The sequence below is a fragment of the Ursus maritimus genome, unplaced genomic scaffold (genome assembly GCF_017311325.1).
Source record: "Ursus maritimus isolate PB19 unplaced genomic scaffold, ASM1731132v1 scaffold_6, whole genome shotgun sequence".
NCBI classification, from domain to species: domain Eukaryota; kingdom Metazoa; phylum Chordata; class Mammalia; order Carnivora; family Ursidae; genus Ursus; species Ursus maritimus.
In genome coordinates, this window is record NW_024426774.1 from 36,547,250 (window position 1) to 36,568,720 (window position 21,471).

At 56.9% G+C, this 21,471-nt stretch overlaps 1 protein-coding gene across 1 annotated transcript in view; it reads left to right on the plus strand.

Moving 5' to 3' along the window:
- Positions 1-1,281: 1,281 nt before the first annotated feature.
- The window catches only part of PSD4 (pleckstrin and Sec7 domain containing 4), a 31,597-nt gene continuing 11,407 nt past the window's right edge, over positions 1,282-21,471 (plus strand). Inside the window, exons 1-3 of the mRNA XM_040623699.1 lie at positions 1,282-1,668; positions 19,373-19,580; positions 20,180-21,259. Of these exons, the coding sequence (XP_040479633.1) occupies positions 20,288-21,259 (972 nt within the window). The 5' untranslated portion in view covers positions 1,282-1,668; positions 19,373-19,580; positions 20,180-20,287. The remainder of the gene's footprint in view (positions 1,669-19,372; positions 19,581-20,179; positions 21,260-21,471) is intronic.

Here is a 21,471-nt window from a genome sequence, read left to right on the forward strand (position 1 = left end):
GATCGAGAAGGTACCATCTCCATGAGCTGACCCGCTGAAATTCAGTGATTGTTCTAGAGTCAGTCTTTATGGTCGGTCTTCATCCTTTATCCCATAGCGCGAGTCAATGCCTGACATGTATGCTGCAGGTGCACAATGAGTGTTTGTAGAGCGAGTCAATGTATGAATAAGTTATAGGATTGCTGACCTAGCATCCGGGCCCCCTCTAAAAAAGACAAAGAACCAGCACTGCGCGGGAATGTAGAGCACAGACTCGGGGTCCTTCTGACTGTGTGACCTTGGTCAGGTTACTTCCCTCTCTGTGTCTGAGTTTCTTCACTACGGGAAAAGCCTCCTGCCTCACTGGGTAGTTGCAAGGACTACATGTGTTAAGACAGACAGACAGACAGCCATTGCCTGGCACCCAGTTAACAGAACAAACGTTAGCTGTCATTCCTCGTGGAGAGCCTGGTCAGCTCCACGTTGGGCAGCATCAGATAAAGAGACGGGTTTCTCCAGGTTGCCAGGCTCTAGGACAGCTATGTGTCCCTGGCTGTGTTGGAAATAGGGAATCCCTTCCCTCGGATTTTCACACACGGTGCCTTGCATAGCTACAGAACTAGAAACCAGACAGTGCCATCCAGAGGGATCCTGAAAATAAAAGTTTCTTGCCAACATCAACCAATGTCTGAGGATAAGTTTGCTAAAATATGTTCGTTTCAAAACACCACTATTTGCCATCACGCCATCCATTCGCAGAGCAGCGAGCAGCTAGCGAGCGGCCGAGTGCACAGTCGCCGACAGCGGAAATTCTGGATTCCCACACCGCAGTTTGTCTCGCGCAATGGGTTTGCAGGGACCCGGAGCGGCGTCCCGCTCCGGGCGTGCACACAGCTGGGTCCGGCCTCAGTTTCCGGTGTCTGGGCCCGGAGACGAAGCCGAGGGCCCGGCCGTGGACGGCTCGGCCCGCGCAGAGCGGAGGCCGGCGGCCCAGCCCGCGCCGCCGCCGTCAGACCAGTCGGACGGCTTCGCCCGCAGCCCGCCCCTCCCCGCCCGCGCCGCCGCCCTCCCTCCCGGAAACCCGGTCCCTCCCGCGAGCGCCCGAGCAGGACGCGCCCGGCCCCGCGCAGCCGCCGCCCACAGCCCTCGCGCTCCCGGCCGGCGCCCGGGCGCCGGGCCATGGGGCAGCCGGGCCGGCGGGAGGCCGGAGCAGGAGCCCGGCGGGAAGTGGGTAAGGGCACGCGGGGAGGCCGGGCCGGGGCGCCCCCGCCGCCCTCGACAGTGACTGTGTGCCGGGTGCGGGGCGCGCCGAGCCGGGGAGCACCTGCACGAGGCCGCGGGGCCTTGCGCTGAGGTCGAGGGAGCCTGCGGACGGGGAGAGGCCGCAGGAGGGTGGAGAGCGAGCGGGGGGCCCCCCAGAATCCAACCTGCTCCGGTGACAGGGACGGCACACGGTGGCTACGGTGCCCCACGGGGAGCGTCAGTCCGGGCCTGGGCTGCCGTGGCGCCACAGGCTTCTCCAGCTGGGCCGGCTGGATCTGGGCTCCAGGATCAGAACTGGGTGACAGCGAGGGCTCCGCTCCTAACGTCCGTCGCCCTGTGCCGCAGTGGCCCCTGCCCTCTTGGATGTTGGCCCCTCTCCGTGGCCCCTCTGGGTGTGTCTGGCCAGAAGACATCCGTGATTCCTGGGTAGGTAAACAGTGTCTGCTCAGCTAACAAACTCACATCCCTTCTAGGGTTCCTTTCTGGTCCTAGATTTGAGTCTAGCTTGTCCTTTCCGTAGGACGACGGAGCCAGGGATGAGCGTTCTTTGCTGTGTTTTTTATCCATGCTGCAAGATGGATTTGGCTGCCCTGGTCAGTGCACTCGCTCAGACCCTGTGTCTGTGGCCTGCATGCTAGGTCAGGAGGCCAGTGTCAAAGTGAGGGCCTGGGCAGCTTGGGGCTCCACCTGCCCTTGAACCTCATTAGCCCAGCCCTTTCCCCAGCCCAGCGCTGATTGAATGTAATGAGCAACTAATTGGATGTCTGTGAGCCCCTCTGCATTAAGAAATACACCAAGGTCAAGGTTAGACGGCAGATAGTGCTGAGTGATGCATTCTCTTCTTTCAGACCCGGTATTTTCTCTATGTGGGGCCTATGAAGAAGAGCCATTCATTCATTCATTCATTCATTCAACTCAGATATTTCCAGAGTGCTAACTACTAATCAGGCATGTGGGCATTGGAAATACAACTGCTCTTGTTTACATATGAATTGTATGAGAGAGAAAATAAACAAGTAAGCGGGCGAATCACATTATTGCAGAGAGTGATAAATGGGATAGAACAAAAGAATCCGGCTGGTGATGGGCATGCTGGTGAGATGAGAGAAATTGGCTCTTAGCTCGACAAGGTACAAGCTTTCTAAATGAGGTGGGACGGTGGTACGATTTTCAGGCCCTAAAACTCTGGGGGCTCAGGACAGGATGTCCTCTGTGTCCATGAGCAGGGACTTGGGAGGTGCCTCTGAGGGGTCAGTGAGCAATGGGTAAGTGGTGAGTAGCTCCTCTCTGGGGTCCTCAGGGTACGCGTGTTGGGGGGCTTTCATCAGGGCAGAACTCTAAGCTTCCCCCAAAGACAGGCTCTGTGGGCTCACTCGCTCATTTGTTCATTCAACAAATGCTTACTGAGGGCCCGTATGTTCCAGGCACTCTTCCAGGTGCTAAGGATACGTCGGTGAATAATACAGTCTTCCCCCTCACGGAGCTTATTTTCTGGTGGGGGGAAATGGACAATAAACAACAATAACTGCGATTTTAAGGTCATATCTGATAAATGCTGTAAGAGAAAGAAAGTAGCTAGAAGGGTTAGAAGGTGATGGGCTGTTGTGTTCAATAGAGCGGTCAGGACAGGCTGTGCTGAGGAGATGAAATTTGAGTGGAGACCTGAATGTAGATAAGACATAGGCATGTGACTATCGGAGGGAAGAACATTCCAGGCAGTGGGAAAAGCCAGTGCAAAGGCCCTGAGGCATAAAGAAGACTTGAGCGTGCTGGGCATGCTGAACATGCCAGAGAAACAGGAAGGAGGCCAGTGTGACTCTGGGAGGCGAGCAGGCATTTCAGAGGCTCTCCTTGGATGGGGCCTCAGCCCGATGACCAGAGGCATCCAGGAAAGCAGGTGATGCTCCCAGCTGGTGTGGCAGGAAGAGTCATATGCTCCCCGGCAAACCCAGGGTCAAGCCTGGTGGTTTACACGGAGCAGGGGAACAGGTGGCCACGAGATGGAGAGTTCATGTCTTGGTGGGAGAGGCATTGCTTGCTTTTCTCACACCTGGTATCCAGGAAAACCATCACGGGCCCACACAAAGAGGGCTAAAGCGGGAGGCGGATCCCGAGTTTTTAAAATCAGTAAAAACTCTGGAAACTGGATATGGGGAGAAAAACTTGCTTTCTGGGAAGATTCCAGTAATCTTTCATGCTGTGATTAGGCGATCTCAGTAGGCTTAAAAGGAAAACGGAAGAGTATATAATAACTGACACTTATCGAACACGTACTATATGCCAGGCTCTCCTTCGAGCACCTTACGTGCAAACACAAATCCTCGCAGCAAGTCTGTGAGATATGGTACTGTCCCATTTCACAGATGAGAAAACTGAGACCCAGAGAGCAGAAAGCTGCCGACTTTTACACAGCCAGTAAGTGAAGAATCAGGATTTACCATCAAGTGGTACAGTTTTAGAGTCAAGTGCAGAGAGACAGAGAGGGGTGGGGGAGGTTTTGACTGAAGGGATGTTTGTCCACAATGGAGAGGAATCCAGTGGACAGGGAGCCTAGCACCTAACAGCAGGGGGTGGTTAGAGAAGACAGTAGGGGTTAGGAGCGCATTCCACTTCTTTTGTTCGTTTTAAGATAATATTTGCACGGGTTAAAAATTCTTTAGAAAGTATTTTAAAAATCTTTTTATAAATGTTGATGGAAACAGCCCGTAAGGTGCATAGTGAAAAATCTCTTTCCCCGTCCTGTGCTCTCAATTCCCTCTTCAGAGGCAGTTTCTAGAGACTATTTCCAAAGAGAAAGGTTCTGTTTGCTAAGGAGCATACATATAATATGTATCATATAGAATATAATACTCAGTTCTGTACTTCTTCTAATTATTATTTTACTTAAAGTACGTACTCTGATTCAGGACATGTCGACGTACTTCATCCTTTTTAAATAACTGTGTAGTGTCTCCCTGAGCGGAGGCACCGTATTTATCCCGCCAGTCCTCTGTGGGCTTCGGGGTGGTTCTCCGCATTGCTGTGTGTGTGTTTGCTGTGACTGACAGCAATGTGTTAAGCATACGGGTGCCCACACACCTACTCACCTCTGTCGCTATTTCAGCGGGAGAAATTCCTGAACGCAGAATTGATTTAAACGCCGCGAATATTTTAGACGTCGGTGGCTGCTGCCGGCCGGCCTTCCAGAGCCTCCGTGTGACCTGGTGCTTCTGAGTTTCCCCGCGGCTCCCCCAGCTCGGTGGCTTCTGAACCTTCTGCTCTTGCCAGCGTGACAGATACAAACAATCGGCCCCACGCTGTAGTTTTCATGCATATTTCCGGAGAGCGCTGTTAGGAGCCTCACACGTGCTCTTTGTCTTTCTCTGTGGACTGTTCCCGTCCTTGGCCTCGGGTTTAAATTGGATTTTCGTCTTGTTGTTGTGATTGAATTATCAGGGGTCTTATTAGGATTTCTTCTTCACCCCTCAAATCTAGTCCCCCTGACTGCCCCCTCCCCAGCTCCCCCTACCCTGCTTGTGAGCCCCAGCCACTCTGATCAATTTCTGGTAGGTCTCTCCCGGAATCGGGTGTGTTCTAGAGAAATAGATGATGTTGATTTACGCGTGCGTGTATGTTACACCTACATAAATTGTATTGTGCTACAAATCACGCTCGTCTTACGTTTTAAACCTGATGCTGTTTTTTAAAAAGATGGATCTGACTGCTGTGTTGAGCCCTGGGTTCGTCGCTCCCGTTCCCGCCCCGCGCCCCCTAAGCTGGGATTATGGAATTCTCCTAACAGTTGATTCTGAGTGGCTTGGTCTACGAAGATTGTTTGGAGAAATGGTGTTATGGGGATAGGCTCGGAGGACGAGGAGGATTTGAGAGATGCAGAGGAGAGTGGGGAGAGGAACAGAAATGACCCAGGGCACGGTGTGAGGACACACCAGTGTGCCCAAGTACCAGGAACGTTGCGGCCCCTAGACTTCCCTAGACTTCACGGTCGTGCTGCAAGGTGTGGATGCGTGGTCCTGGGAGAGGCTGGGGGTCTCACATGCCAGTGTTGGGCCTTCCCTGATGGCAGCATGGGTGAGGCAGGGGATGGGAGTCAGGAGGAAGTATTTTCAGGGGCAGGAGGGATTCCCCCGGTGAACTGGGGCCTTCTGCCCGCGTGCACCTGAGGGCCAGGAGGTCCCTGCCGTGCTCCTGGTGGGGAGGGTGTCTCTGGATGAGGGTGGAGCTGTGGCACCTGCAGGGAAGGGAGAAGCTGCAGGACGGGGCACCGGGGTCAGGAAGGGTCTGGGCTGGCGTCAAGGCTGTTAACCTGGGAGACTGGGCGGATGTGACGCGCAGACAGGACCCAGGAGGGGCGGGCCTGGGCACGTGGACGGGAAGGCGTGTTCACGGGCACATGGACATGCTACGGGGCATGCTAGTAAACCTAAGACCTGCTCACCCACCAGAGGATCCCTGCTGGCGGTTAGGACCCCGGGCTTCAGCGAGCAGGTGGGAGATGAGCCTGTGGGGCGAGGGAGGTCACTCCGGGAGAGAGTGTAGGGCAAGAGCGGCCCAGGCAGAGCAGAGCCTGCGGCGGGCAGGGGAGGAGAAGTGGATGGACAGGCTGAGCCGGCCAAGGAGGCTGGGTGCCCTCTGGAACTCTCCCTTTGCTGACTCCATGACCTCAGGGAGGCCTCCTCTCAGCATGGGAGCCTGGGCAGGGGTGGGGTGCGGGGGCCCTCGCCTTCCTGGTGTCTCCTGGTGCCGCCTTGGAGGAGGCATAGACGTGCAGAGACAGACGGGAGGGAGAGGGCCTCGGGCAACTCAGGCATGTGGGCTCTCTTCCCAGGGATGAGCTCTGAGGCCCCAGTGCTGTTCCCGCTGGAAGCTGCCACCCCAGGCCGCCCCCTGTCCCTGCGGGCGACTGTGGCTAGAGCATGGATCTGCTCCTGCTGGCACAGAGAGGGCACTAAGAGGCCCAGGGCTTTGCTGCTATGGGCAGGGTTAAGCCTGGGCACCCCCAGGAAGTCCGGGCGCTTTCAGGTGGCCCCAGGAAATGCCTTGCTCTCAGTGCGTCTTCCTCCTCCACTCGGTCAGAGCATACCTGTCCTCGGTTTCACATAATGCCAGAGCCTTGCATTCCTGCTCGTGGTAAGCCTGAATTTCCGCTCAGCACTGAATGACTGATCAAGGCTAATTAGCATTATCATATATAACTCCCAGTTCTTTCTTCCAAGTAAATGCTCGGAAGGTTAGAGCACCGTGCACTGTGTCTACTCATGTACTAAGTATCTGGTCATGATTTTTGACAGAAGAGTTTTCCACCTGTACAATTTTATTTCATATTTTTCCTTGACGACGCACAATTTGAAAATAAAGTAGCCACTATTTACTTCCACGGGGTCCTAAGAAATAACATCTATGAAAGCACGGGTTTGTTGCATTGGTTATATTTTTTGAATGCATATTCGAATAAATACTCCACTATTGAAAATATTCATTATGTGTGCCACGTCCCTCCTTAGGCCAACACAGGCTCAGAGTCATGGAGTCCTGGAGCAGGTAGTCTTTGCCACGGAGGAGAGGGGAAAAGAGCTTTTCCTCCACCCTCTTAGATTCAGTCACTGAGCCAGGCAAATTCGACTGACGGAAAGCAGAGTACAGTAGAAAGAAGTTTCCTGACAGGCGCCTGAGAGCCAACCAGAGAAGCAGCTGGCTTGTGAAGTGGTTAAAAGCGAATCTACCTAACTCCATGGGGGATGGGGGCAGGAAAGACAAATGGGCTTTTTAGAACAGACGGGAGATGACGGAGTTTGTGATAGCATGTGTCTCTGTGGTACGGGTGGCCTTTCAGTGCGCCCCGGGCCATCATCTTTCCTAGAGAAGGGATTTGGGATAGTTTTTATTTGGTCTTCTGGGAGTAGCTCCGCCCTGAGGAAGGAATTATGTCACCCTTATTTCCCAGAAGTTGCTGCTTTCAGTCGGATGAGGGAAGCTCGGAGAAGACTTTTTGCACCTGTCCGATCTCAAAAGTCTTTACCTTGAAATCGTCTTCATAGCAACTCTGGAATTCCAGGCAGGTCCGCACACCACCAGCAGAGAGGTCACCCTGGCAGCCACTTGAGGGGTGGTGACAGTGAGGGGTCGAAAACGGTGAACTCCGTTGCAGGCCCTCCCCGTGGCTTGCTGGCTCCCCGCCTCCACCGGAAAGGAGGACGAGGTTGGCAGAGACCGTCCCAGTCTTTAAAGTGAGCAGAAATAGTCAATCATTATTTAATTCAACATACTAATTTCCTAGTATCTTTATTATTTTTGCTGATGAGAAAACATAATACATATTTATTTTTTAAAATTGGATACATGCCCTAAAGAGCATGAAGAACTTGAAATCCTGCGTACTGCCAGGACACAGCCACCAAACCGATGCTTCGGTATTTTGTTGCCTACTACACAAACCAGGTTTTAAAAATCGAGATCGTAATGAATATGGAATTGGTGTTCTTAGTAATACGCCATGAGCGTCTTTCCACTGCATTCGACACTGTCTGAAACAGAGAGAGCGGAAGGCGGCTGAGGCTCGCCGTATGGCTACGCCTGTATCGTAAGCTGTGATCCAGTTCCCGGTTGCGGGTGTGGAGGTTGTGAGCAATGCTGCCGCTGGAACCGTGCGCTCCCAGGCTTCCGCACATGCTGGCGAGCATCTGTTGGCTGCCAAGGGGCTTGGAGACGGAGGTGCGTGGCTAGAATCCTGCCCACGGCCTCCCTAAGGAGGGCAGCCCTGTGATGAGGGGCTGCGGACAAGCTGCCAGGCTACAAACACATGGAGTTGGGAGGGAGCAGTTCCAGAAGGGGAGCCTTGGCAGACAGAGTCCGGGGCCAGGGAGCTGTGGCCGGGGCCTCCGGACCTGCGGGGTCGGACCAGCTTCCCAGCGTGACCGTGCCTACCACGGAATTGGGCAACCAAGTGCAAGAGGTGGAAGCTTGTCATTCACTGTCGTCATGGTCACGTCCTGCCCCGCTCCAGGAAACCAGGGGCCGCACCGGGGCCACACGGGTGTTGTGTGGTTGGCGGTGGTGTTGCCGCTGGACTGGGCTCCCTTTCCTCATGGCCCTGCCTCTGAGAGACTTCTCCCTCCCATTCTAGGACTACAGGCATCAGGGACGGAAGCCCTTAGCACCCCTGCCGCCCCTTCCAGCCCCCAGCTCTGGCTCAGATCCCCAGGGGGCACGTGGGCCAGTGCAGCCATGACCATCTAACCTGGCGAGGAATGTTTAGGGAGGCAGGTGTCCTCCTGTCTGTCCTCCCTGAGGCCCCAGGCTTGTGGAGGCTAGAGAGCTGGGGGGAAGTAGGGCCTTTTCTGGAGGAAGGAGCAAGTGGCTGCCTTCCCCCCAGGCCTCCCTAAAGGACAGAAGTTTGTCATTCAGGCACACAAGAGCCCACTGAGGTGCTTCTGGCTTCGGCTCTCACGCTGCCCAGTGGCTGGTGCCCCTGGAAGGACTGTAGTGAGCCGCGTCGGCCCAGGAGTTTCTAGAAGTTCAAATTGGGAGATATGGTTCAGGCTATGCTGTCAGTAGTGCTGCTCGCTTGGGGAGAAGTCCTCCTCCTTCCCATCAGCAGGGTGCAGGGGACAACGGGGTAGAACAGAAAGTGGATTCACTTGGGTTTGGCAGTCCTGGGCTCAGAGCAACTGCTCAGACCCTCTGTCTCTCCATCTGTTCAGCAGCACGGGGCTAATAACACCCCATTCCCGCCCCAGCCTCGTGAGCACTGGAGATGCTGCTTGTAAAGGGCCTGGTCAATGTCAGCACGGGGGGCCCGCAGTGAAGGGCAGGTATGAGTCAGGTGCCCCTTCCCTTCCCTGCCACCTCCCTCCTCTCATGCGTCCACCTCTCAGGAGGACAGACTGGGTGCTGGAGTCCCCAGAGCTCCTCTCCTGAAAGGTGGGCCCCCTTCCCTCTTCTGTGCGCAGCTTGTCAGCTGCCACCTCCCTACCTGTGCTGAGCGGCTTCCTCTGCGGGCAAACAGGAAGTGACTTACGTCGAAGGAGGCAGGAAGGGGCTGCCTGGCAAGGCTGCGTGCCCAGCGGCTGTGGTCAGGTCAGGAGGCTGGGCGTCCTCTGGGCCCTGGGGAGGGGATGGTGGGCTGGGCACGGAGGAGGTGGCAGATCAAAGCTCGAGCTCGCAGGGCTCTGGGTCAGGAGCCAGTTTCCTTCCACCTGCCCTCATCCAAGCCCCACAGCCACTGAGCCGGGGCCCTCCTTGCCTGTATCCAGGGATCCCCCCTCCAGAGTCTTAGTCCCAGCAACCCTGGGAAGGAGCAGAGAGCTCTGGGAGATGGACAAGAGCGGGCGGCCACTACAGTCACGGAGTCTGTTCTCGGAGATGGCTGTGAGTGGGAATACCCCCACAGGGCCAAACACGCACCCCATGTGCATACACACAAGCCCCACTGCCTGGGGGGAGAGGGAGGGGCAGACTCCACGGCCCGGGGTGTTGTCCCGAAGCGATCAAGGAGGAGACGATGAGTAACGTTGGCCCATTCATTCATCAAGGGGCTATGGGCACTTAGGAGCCAGGCCTCTGCTATGCAGCCTCGGAGCTCCACAGGGGAATGGGCCAGGCGTTGCCCTTGAGAAGGTCACATTGCAGGGAGCATGTGGACTCATAAATACACGGAGGAGACAGGTCACTGGCACCCCGCCTGACCAGCAGCGTGGCTGTCACGGGAGCTGCTCGTGCCAGGATCACTGAGGTGGCATTGAGGCCAGACTGCAGGGGGCAGACCCGGAGTCGGGGTCTGGGAGGTCGACCCCAGGTCCTCACCTCATCAGTCCTCCCCTCGTGGCCACCTGGCTTCGGCCCCCCTCGTGCCCCTTGCTCCCCACACCCCTGCTCGTCCACGACCTCTGTGGGGCCACATTCGATGGCCACTTTGCACCTTATCTTCCTAGCCTTTCTAGTAGCATTGACATAGCTGACCACTTCCTCCTTCTGAAGTTATCTCCTCCTCTTGTCTTCTGTGATGACACCCTCTCCATGTTTCTGTCCCCTCCTCGGCACCCCTTCTCACTCTGCTTTGCAGACTTATCCCTAGGAGTCTCCATCGGGCCCCGGAGTAGCCCCCACGCTGCTCACGCACGCTCACTTCTGCGGCCTGGCCCTCCCATAACCTCCAGGCCTGGTTTCAGGTGCCTGCTTAAGTTTCACAGGTACCTCAAACCTTTAAAAAGCAAGCTCTGGATTTTCTCTCCTAAGCCTCATCTCCCCCATGCTGCCATTTCCGCGAATGCCATTTGTACCCATCCGGTTGCTCCAGCCAGGAATCTGGAACTTGCCCCTGACGTGTCCGTCCTCTTCACACCTTGCATCTGCTTAAGCAGCTGGTGCACCCGCTCAGCCCAGCGTGTATCCCAAGTCCTCAGCCTCCCCTGCTCTGCCCTTTCTGCACCCCTCCCAGCCTGCCTCTCCCGGACCGCGGAGCCCCCAGCTGTTCTCCCTGCTCTCAGTGAGCCCTTGACTGTCTGTTGTCCATATAGCAGCGGTGATCTTACAAACCAACATGGCAATGCTCCCTGACCTGTCCTTTCCCTGCTTGGCGTGCACGCTGGCTGACCACTGGGGACCCCCTAGTGTCTGGTCCTGTCACTCCCACCTTGTCTTCTCCCACTGACCCCTGAACCAGCTGACCAGCCACACTGGCTTGCTTTCTGAACCCTTAACTCCTGGAGAACTTTCCAGTCTCAGGCAAGGAATTAGACATGCTGGCTCCCCTTCACCAGGGTATAAAGGTTCCTGTAGGAGCCTTTGCTTGGTCTCCTGCCGCCGACCCTCCGTGCTCCCCACCCCGTCCTTCCCCAGCATCCATCCCAGTTTACAATCAGATGTTGATTACTTAGGCCACTTGTTTCTTTTCTGCCTCTGTCACTAGATTGGACGCTCCCTGGGGACAGATGTTCTGTGTTTTATTCCTGAGGGGTCAGCAGTTTCTCACATAAGGACTGCAGGAGGAGTGGGCTGGCCAGTCTGGGCCACGTTCCAGAGAGGCCCTGGGAGGCCAGAGGCCTTGGGGGGGGGAGGTTTGTATTCAGGCTGAGGGGACTTTGGGTTTCTGGCACACACAGCTGGGCACAGTTCTGTCAAATCCCAAATAGAGAGGAAGGGGCAGCCTGGGGGACGTGAGGAACCAGGTTAGCAGTGCGCTGAGTCTGAGGCCCTCGGGAGAGAAGCCTGCCCTCCCACATGCCAGCCCCGAGCGTGAACAGTGGAGGGCCCCATCGGATGGGATTGTAAAAATTACAACTGCAGCTGACAAAGTGTTCTGTATAGTGTGTCCTATGGTCCTACCTCCCATCTTAATAGTGACCCAGAGGTCCAGGTTTGAACTGAGATTCTCGGCCTCCCACAAATGTGGCCACTGCAGCAGGGCCCCTTTCCAACCTCCGACCCCTGCCATTCCTGCCTCTCCTCTCCCTTCTCTACCTTGTACCACGTGTGCACGCAGGGGGCAACCTGACTACAGGTGCAAGCCCCGTCCGCCCCCTCCCTGTCTCTCGGGCCGCACAGAGCAGTGATGCAGTGCCTACGGCTGGCGCATGGACCCAGGAAGCCGAGAATTCCAGGCTCCCGGGTGCTCTGAGTGTGGTGGAGAAGGGCCTGGTAGGCCTGGCCTTGTGGGGGAGGGATGCAGCTGGTAAGGGGTAGAGCTGGAGGTAGGCCCTCTAAACCATGGGCCCAGGTAGCCTCAGTCAGAAGGCACTCTTTCTGAGACTCACAAGTGACAGGGTCTTCTGGGCACTTGGAATTGTGCGGGCTGGAGCTGGGGGCTGGGGCGGGGGCTTTGGAGCCTCTGCAGGGAAAGTGGTGGCAGTTGAGGCTAGAGACGTCGATTGTGCAGAGGGAGAAGAGAACGAGTGTGAGCGTGGCTCCCCACCAGCCTCTGTCTCACACTTGTGGACGCCCGGGACCTGGGACCGGCAGACACACGTTGGGAATTCAGCAGTGGGGAATGGATGACAAGTTGGCTCTTGTGGTCAGACACTCTGAGTTCTAACCTCCGCTGTGTGACCCCAGGCAGTGGCGTAACCTCTCTGAGCCTGCCTCCAGTCTGTAATGGATATAGCAGTGCTTCATCGAGTAGCTGAGAGGGGTGGCTGAGGTGCTACCGGGGGACACTTTGTAATGCAAGACCACTGTATCCGGCACCGCTGTTACCTACATGAGAAGAAGCCACGCCGAGTTCCCCATATCATTTATGAGAAACAAAAAGAAAATCTGCCAGGCCCAGGGCCCTCCCCTGTCCCCCGGGTGCCTGGCAGCGAGGGACCGCCAGCTGGGGCGAGATGAGAACCTGGTGACAGAACCACAGGGAGGAAGGGGGTGGGGCCTGTCCACAGCCCAGGGCACAGCACCTTCCCCTTTCTCTCCCGGGCCCTTGACTGGGGACAAGGGCGTCGGCACTTCTCTCTGGGCCTCGCGCAGGGTAGGGGCCTCCAGGCGGCGGGGGGCCTGGGGAAGGGGCCGGAGGCAGTGGGCCTGGGAATGGAGGCGCTCGTCTTGTGGGCAGGAAGTGTGAGGTGGTGAGCAGCTCAGGAGCCCTGGGGAGGCCGCGGGGTGGGAGGGGTGAGCGTGCGGTGGTGAGGGGAGCGGAAGTCGGAAGCACCGACAGCCACATTCTCCGTTCACGGGTGGACAGACCTTGCATCGGGAAGGCCCGCTTACCGTTTCCCGGGTCCTCTGGAGGTGAGCAAGGTGGGCCTGGGCGGGGGGCGGCGGCTGGGAGGGAGCTGGGGGGAGCTGGGGATGCGAGAGTCCCATGTGGGCCCTTGTGGCAGCTGCTGGGGCAGGTGGACAGGAAGGAGGGCTCCGGGGGCCACTGCGTGCGCACCTTCTGTGAGCCTGGCAGGCCTGCAGCCCTCACCTTGTCTTCCTTCTCTCTGTCCCCCTCCTCCCTCAACCCACCGCTGCCAATCTGGCCCCCACTTACCCTGGCCTCTCCAGAGCCGCTGGGGGTCTGCAGTTATGAAGGGAGAAGGGGCAGAGGCAGGAGCCCCTTCCTGAACCTCCTGTGGGCCTCCCCGGGTCCCCGGTGATGACGGTGGCCGGGTACCCAGTGGGGGCTTTTGTGGCCAGAGGCCCCCAGGGAGCCTTGCAGAGGCTGGAGAGAAGGAAGCCAGACAGGCCTGCGCTTTGGGGCGGGGGCAGCTTTGGGTGCCGTCACTGCAGGAGTCCAGACACAGAATCCACCATTAGGGGGCTCCCAGCTCTACCTCGGCTTTCGGGCCGCACCCCGCGAGGCTGGGCTGGTGCTGGGGACCCCCGTGGCTGGCTTGCCAGGGCAGCCTAGGTTGAGACCCATTGACCTGATGTGCGACGGCCATCATTCCACTTGCAGAAGCCTCCCTGTCTGGGACACTGAGGCCTTCGGCTCGTAACTGTCATTCTCGCGGTTGATGGGGTCTCCCGGAGGGAAGGTCCTCCCAGGGCCTAAGATCCTATGGTTGGTGTCCCTTCTCTGCTAAAAAGGCAGGGGAGGGTCACCTGTCATCAGCAGATAATAAATACCCCTCCGGCCTGTTGAACCTTAGCCAGAGGAAGGAACGTGCCTCAGGAGGGCCTGTCTCCCCAGCCTCCTGGGGCTTCCAAACGTCCCAGAACTGCTGCTTTCTACAGATAACGAGCCACCCAGCACAGGCCTTAGAACCTGGGCTGCTGGGCTCTTTGGGGAAGGAGGGGGAGACCCCAGAAGGGGGAAGAGTGGTCCAGCCTGGCCCTGAGCCGTCCTCGGGGTCCTTGTCCTTCCCAGGGGGCATTTGCTCTAGAGACACATTGGTGCTCTGCCCCCATTCTTTCCGTACCCCCACATCTCTGCCCCATCCTCTCTGCCCCATCTTCTCTGTACCCCATCCTCTCTGCACCCCCATTCTCTCTTCCCTCTCTGTTCTCCCTCTCCGCCTGAGCCCCAGCTGACCCCTCCCCCCAGGGTCCTCAGCACCACTCCCCCCCGCCCCCGCCCGCCGTGCACACTCGCATGAAGACTCCTGTGTGGGCAGGATGTGGGGCCGCCCCTAGGCCTGTCTCTCATGGCGCTCTGGCCCAGGTTCAGGCAGGAGCATCGGTCTTGCAACTCCAGATAAGGAACTTTTCTACTCCTCTGCCGGCCGGGATGGCATCCCGAACCTCCCAAGGGCTGTGTGGGGACAGGCCACCTCCTAAATCCCTGGACGGGCCGGGAGCCTTCGCTTTTTCCATAGGAAGGAACAATTTCCAGGGCAAAAGGCAGGACTGTCTGCTGAGTCTGGAAGCTTGAAGGGAGTGAGGGACAGAGACAGGTCGCTCCGGGAGGAGGCTGAGTGCTGAGGGAGCCCACGGGGAGGGTGTTTGTGTGCTTGTTTGTTTTGGCTTCTCGAAATGACCAGCAAAGGATCAAAGTTAAACTGAGCACGACGTGCTATTTCTGAGAACCCAGCAGGGGCCAGGCCGGCAGCAGCTCTCAGACCCGTCCTGCTCTATCCCAAATCTGGAGCATAGCTTCACTCCATCTGATTTCTTTATTTTATAGATAAGGAACTAGGTGAAGTTTTTGGCCAGAGTCACAGAGCTCGTCAGTTGTAGTGAGGACTTGAGTCTCGTCTGTGGGCCTCCAGACATAGGGGGTCTGCAGACATTCAAGGCTGCCCCTTCCCCCCCTCAGGGCAGGCTCTTCCCCAGCCTCCTGCGGCCTCCCTGCATTTCCGAGTACAGGCTGTGTACCCAAGCAGCAAGCAGAGGGGATGAAAAGCAAACCCACTCTCAAAAAGTACAATCCAGGAGCCAACTGGTCTCCTTGCCCCCAAGATCAAGACAAAGTTGCATTGAAGCCCAGGGCAAGGTCGGGTAGGGGTGGAGGGACTTAGGCCCCCTTGATCCCCCAGCAATCAGATTCTGCGTCCTGTACTCCCATCAGCCAGGCCCTGCTTAGCCCCTGCAGTGTTCTCCACTAAGGCAAAGAGGGGGCGCCTCCCCCCCTCTTCTCCCTCCCCCCAGCCTCAGTTCCTTCCCATTCCTTCCTCTCACTGTCTCTGGAGCTCGGAGCATTTTGTTGGATTGCATAGAGTCATTCCACTTCTCCCAGAACTTATCCTTCCACTCCCCAAACCATCGAAAGGCCACTTTATTTTGGAGGTGAACAAAACCCACCTTATGAGGCATGTGGCAGACTTTCTTCCTCACCTGTTCTGGTTAGGATACCCGAGACAAGCCATTTCAACAGAGACTTCACTGAACACCAGGGCTGCAAAAAAAGTAAACCAAGAAAATTCTAGGTGCAGGAGACCTGGGTCTTTGGTCCACAGTTCCTGGCCCACTTCTGCCTAAGAGGTGCCATCCTTCCTCCAGGAAACAGAAGCCTGTGCTCCACCCTTGACCCTTGCCATGTCAGGCTGCCCCCACCCAGGTGGCTGGTGGGGCTGCCTTGATGGCCACAGGAATGACCTTACCCTTCAGTTCATCCTCCCCTTTCATTCAGGGAGGAGCAATTAAAAAAGGAGGAGAAAAAGAGGGAGGGGAGAAGGGAGAGAGAAAGAGAGGAAGAAAGGGGGCAGAGGAGGAGAGACACTTCTTAAACTCTCAGTGACAGTGGCCTTGCACAGGCAGACAGCACAAACAAGGTGACTGAATGGGTCTTCCTCACGTCTCTACCTCTGTATCCAGCAGCTGCCTGGGAGCCAGGACCCATACGAACATTTTGGCCCCTCACCTGGCAGGACCCTTCCTCTGGGAAAGCTCTGCCCCAAGGGCACTGGGCTTCCTGGGAGGAAGAAAGATGTGATTGTTTCATGAGTAGACTGCCCTTGGGAGGAAGTTTTAAAGTCAAAATGATGCTAAATCTCCTCCAAGCCTCAGTCTCCCCAGTCCTCTAGTAAGGTTGTTGAGGAGGATCCATCCCTTACACCCACTCATCCATCCATCCATCCATCCATCCATCCATCCCTCCATCCTCCCTTTTATCCATCTATCCAACCATCCATCCATCCATCCATCCATCCATCCATCCATCCATCCATCCATTTGTCCGTCCATCCCTCCCATCCATCTGCCCATCCATCCATCCATCCATCCATCCATCCATCCATCCATCATCCCTCCCATCCATCCATCCATCCATCCATCCATCCATCCATTTGTCCATCCATCCCTCCCATCCATCCATCCATCCATCCATCCATCTATATGTCAGTCCATCCATTCATCTATCCTTCCCTTCTATCTGTCCCTTCTGTCCATCCATCCATCCATCCATCTTCTCATTTCCACAAACATTTTTGGAGTACCACTTCCGAGTCAAGCAGGCACTGTGCTGGACAGTGGGAAAACAGATGAATACAAGAGACTCTCTGCTTCACAAGTAATTCATGCTTCATTACATTCATGAAGGCCCAAGGGAATTGATTTATGGGTGGGGAGACAGAGTGATACTTAAGAGAGCCACAGACCTGGATGCAGACCCCAGCTCCCCTGCTTACTAGCTGAGCTCCCTGGGTACATTTCTGATACTCTCTGAGCCTTAGCTTTCTTTTTAGTAGGGAGGAAATGTTACCACTTGTCTCATTTGTGGGGTGAACGTCAAGACCCACAGATGAGCTCATGGTTGTAAAGCACCGAGCTGGATGATGGGTGCGGTGCGCGGGGCGGGGGGGGCTTGGGACGCTCTTTTCACCTCCCCCATGGGGTAAGATTGTCAGATAAAATGCAGAATTCCCAGTTAAATTTGAATTTCAGTTAAACAGAGTAAATTTTTAATATAAGTATGTCCCAAATATTGGGCATCCTATATGTTTCTTTGCTAAAGGTGGCAACTCTCCTGTGAAGTTGTGTGCTGCCCATTTGGAACTGCCAGCCTAGAGCCAGGAACACCTCCCAGCAGGCTCTGTAAGCCCAGGTGTCCCATGGGTGGTCCTGAACTTCTTGAGTCAACACTAACCTTTACCTTTTTAATGAACTTGAACTAAAGTATAACGATACGCACCCCGCCCAGAACTTTGTAGCTGGGAGTGGGTATAACACACGCACTCCACTGATTCAGTCCTTCAGCATGTCCATAATGAGACAGGTGAACAGAAGCGCAAAGAACGTGTCTTCTTGGTGCTTACATTTGGGGAAGGGGATGCAGACAAGAACCGTGTGGGTAAAGCACCAGCAGTCACACCTTGGAATAAATGCTCTGAGACAGAGAGTGAGGGGTGGGGTGTAGCCAGGTTGAGTTTAATTGATTCAGAGTCATGGCCTAGCCAAACCGCACACCTCATCCCCCACCAAATGCTCTGTCTGTCTGTCTGCTTCCTCCTTCCATTCCCCAGTCCCCACCCCACCTCCCTCAGGCCCTTCCGACTCCTCGGGCCCCAGAAATCTGCTCTCTCCTTTTTGGTCTCTGGAAAGCTGCTACGGCTTCTCTGAATTTCCCCCTGGAGCCCACTGAGGAACGCCTGGCTTCTTCGGGGAAGGCAAATCCAGTGATCACTGACGCCTAGCGGAGTCATGAACGTCTACCCGTATGGCTCCTTAATTCATATACAGATTTATTTAGAAGTGTGTATTTGCAAAGAGGAATATGTAGGGCTCTTGTCTCATACAAATTGCAGGATGTCCTTTCCATCTCCGCTGCCAGCGTTTCCCATTCCAGTTATTGGCGTTTGAACTTTTCCTATCAAGTGAGGTCACTAATGAGGGTAGGGGGAGTTGATGTCATCCGGGCAAGATGCTCTCATGGCCACAGGGACCTGCTCCCGAGGCTGCCACACACTCACATACAATGGGCGCACGTGTGGAAGAAGGAGCACTGGAGCAGGGGTGTGGGGAGGGGAGCCAGCTAAGCACAAATAGACCAGGTCTTGGCAGGGAGGGAGGGTCAAGGGACATTGGCCTTGGGGTCTGAAAGTGAGCTGTAAACAAGGTGCCTCCCTCCACCTCTGTCCTCTGTCTCCTAAATGGAACTGCCTTCCCAGTGTTCCCTGTACCCTGTGGGCTGCTTGCTCGAGAAGGCTGCAGTGGGGGGATCTCCCCTCCCCTCTCACACTGGCCTGGGGAGGGAGGTGTGGATCTGGAGGGGCTGCCCAAGTATAGACCGTGGGTTGTGAGACTCAGTCCTCCCTCCCCCTTGGAAATAGGACTATGGCAGCTCTCACGCAGAGAGGTGGGAGAGTAGAGAATGCATTGCTGCTTGGTGGGGGGGGGGGGTAAGGTATTCTGGTATTGCCCCTGGCCCAGCCGAGGACTTAGTGAGCAAAGCATATGCACCCTCAGCCTCTAACTGGGGGCAGGAGTGTGGGGTGGAGACAAAGAACCGAGAAGGAGCAAAGGCTGAGCTAGGAGACCCGTCCGACGAGAGCCGAGGGCCAGACCAGCGCACATCGATTTGATTCAGAGCATCGAATACAAGATTAAAAATAAGGAACAGCCCCACCTTTGGGGAAAGTACGGTCTCCACAGCCACTGCCAGAACTTGGTGGCCCGGAAGGCTGGGCAGGGGCCTTTCCCAGGGACTTCAAGTCCAGGATCGTGAGGCCCGAGTTCAGCAATCACACATTCTTGCTTCGAGGGAGGACTGGGGGAGTGGGGACAAAGAGGGAAAAGTCCAGAAAGGGGCTCTGTTTCTGAAGGGCTTTCAGAAAGAGGCTCTCAGGAAGAACAAGACACTGAAATTCACGGTGGCCCTGTGTCATTTCTGTCAGGTGCCCTCCTGAAAGAGGGCATGGTGCTGAGCCATGTTTCCTAGGTGACCTTAGCAATAGGTTTGGACAGTAGGCCCCCCCACCCGACCCCAGTTTTCTAGCTCTGGGGGTTCCCATTTACTGAGTGTCTGATGCTGGGCCAGTAAGTAGGCAGCAGGTGGTTACAAGGTGGGAGCCGGTGTATGTTTCTTCGTACCTTTCCCCCCAAATCGTTTACTGTAGCTCGCAAGCACGCCCAAGACTTCAGGGTGGAAACATGTGAGGGAAGGCAGTGGGCCAAAGGGAAACCGAAGATATGGTGGGGCCCAGGGTGCGTTTAGTGCCGGGCATCGTGCTGAAAGGGCCCGGGCCCTTCACGCTGCTCTACCTGGGATCCACTACCAGTGGGAAATGGGTCCAGTTAGGGGTTGCATAGTGTCCGTGGGGTCAAACAAGCCCTTGTTCTGCAGAAGGAGGGCCACCCCGAGAGCCATGAGACCTGTCTACAGGCAGAGGATGGAGACGCGCGCTCCCGGAAAATACCTTCAGGATTCCTCGGCCGCATCCATGTGGTGCTGGAGTGGCCCGTGCACCGGGCAGTAGGAGCAGGGGCGGTGCAGGCCCCTGGGGGCTCTGCCACGAGTCTCCGGCCACTCCCTCTCCTCCTCGTGCAGCTGGGTAGGCCAGGGGGGCTGGGGCTCCACCCGTGGTGGCGGGGGGCGGGGGTAGCTGAGTGTAGCTGAGCAAAGGATGAGGCTCCCAAGCCCTGGGAAGTAGAAATCAGGCAGCCTGCGCCTTCCTCTCCCGGGTGCCCGCTTCTCCTTCAGGGCTCCTCGCCTCCCATCTGTGTCTGCTTGGCTCCCACATACTTTGGTTTATGTGTGTTTTCGGCTTGCCACAGCTTTCGGGCTGTTCTGAGGAATGTCCACCTTCCGTTCCTGCCACCAACCACGTCAGTGTCTCCGTTCTCTGTTCCAAACACGCATGAAAAATATCCAGTTTGTCCCATTTATCTTTTTCAGCGAGGCCACTCGGCCCCCTTCAGCCAACAGATGGGTGCCTTTGGAGCAGGAGCTGCCCTGGGGTGATCCCTTGAGGTTTGGGGCGGACAGCACCCATGGTGCCCCCTGCACCCCTGGCAGGGCTGGGGAGGGTGCACCCCCCTCCGCCGGGGCCGGGGATGCAGCAGGCGCTTGGAAACCTGTCTGCTACACAAGGCGTGTGCCTCCAGGGGCTGTGCGCCCTGCACTAACCCGCATTTGCTTTGGCATTTCCAGGGCAAGTGTGGACTCCCTGCTGCCCCCCGGCCAGAGCTCCCCCTGATCCGCACAATGGGACTGTGAAGGCAGACACTTCTGGGGGCGCCGGAGCAGCTTGCACGCCGGATGATGGGTGACGACAGACTCTCTGAACACCGCAAGCCCATGGAATTTCTCAGCCTCTACTTGGGAGACAACCAGCAGCCTGGCCCAGGAGCGCACCTGACGGAAACGTGCAGCCTTCCCGACCCTCCCGAACCTCATGGGGAACACAGCTGGGCCTCGGAGGCTCCTGAGTCCATGAGGGCAGATGCTCCCGCCAGGGCCTCCGGCATGGAGCCCCTGCACCTGGGGAGTCGCTCTTCCCTGGGGGAGCCCGGGCACAAAGCAGCGCCCCCCGGCTCACCCAGGAACAGCCGTCCGCTGGGGAGCCCGAGGCAGAGCCAGAGCACGTCCACGCAGGTGGTGTTCTGGGCAGGCATCCTGCAGGCCCAGATGTGTGTCCTGGACCTGGAGGAGGAGCTGGAGAAGACAGAGGGGCTCAGGGCCGAGCTGAGGTGCTGCCTCCCCGCGGCCCCTGTGGAGCTCCCCCCTTTCCCCTCCAGCCCCGCGGGCCCCCAGGGCTCAGGCCTCCACCCCAGCTCACTCGTGGAGGAGGCCCCGGGGGGAGACAACGGTGGCCCTGAGGGGGAGAACCAGAACTCCGCGTGGCCGAGGGAGAGAAGGACAGACTCCTCCCCGGAGTGGGGCGCTGAGGAGGAGAGCGTGTTCTTCGACAACCCCCTCTTTTTGGAGAGCCCTCGCTCGGGCACCAGTCCTTCCGGAGCTCGCTTTTCCGGGGAGTTCTCAGACTCCTGCATGGATGTGAGACCTGAGCCCCAGTGTCCCCAGACCCCGGCGCCTCTGCTCCCAGGAGGGGGAGTGCTGTGGGAACTGGACAGCGAGCCAGATTTGGGGGACGGCACTGCTGATGCCAGTGGACACAGCACGCCTCCATTCCCTGTGCCCACCTACAAACCTCACTCCTTCTCGTGGGCCGTGGTGGGGGAGGCCAGCAAGGGGACCCCTGAAGCACCTCCTGACTGGGGGGAGAGTGAGGTAAGCCGAGCCCCGGAGACCAACCCAAGGCGGTGCATAGGGACATGGAAGGAAGGACCTTTCTCTGTGGTCACTGCGCCCAGAACACTCTTTTTAGCTGCTAGGGCCTGTTGGAATTCTGAAGTAATACCGCAGAAAGGCAGGCCCAGTGTGGCCTTCGGAATTATAGGGCATTGTACGAATGCCATGACGTCAACAGAACTTGATGGCAA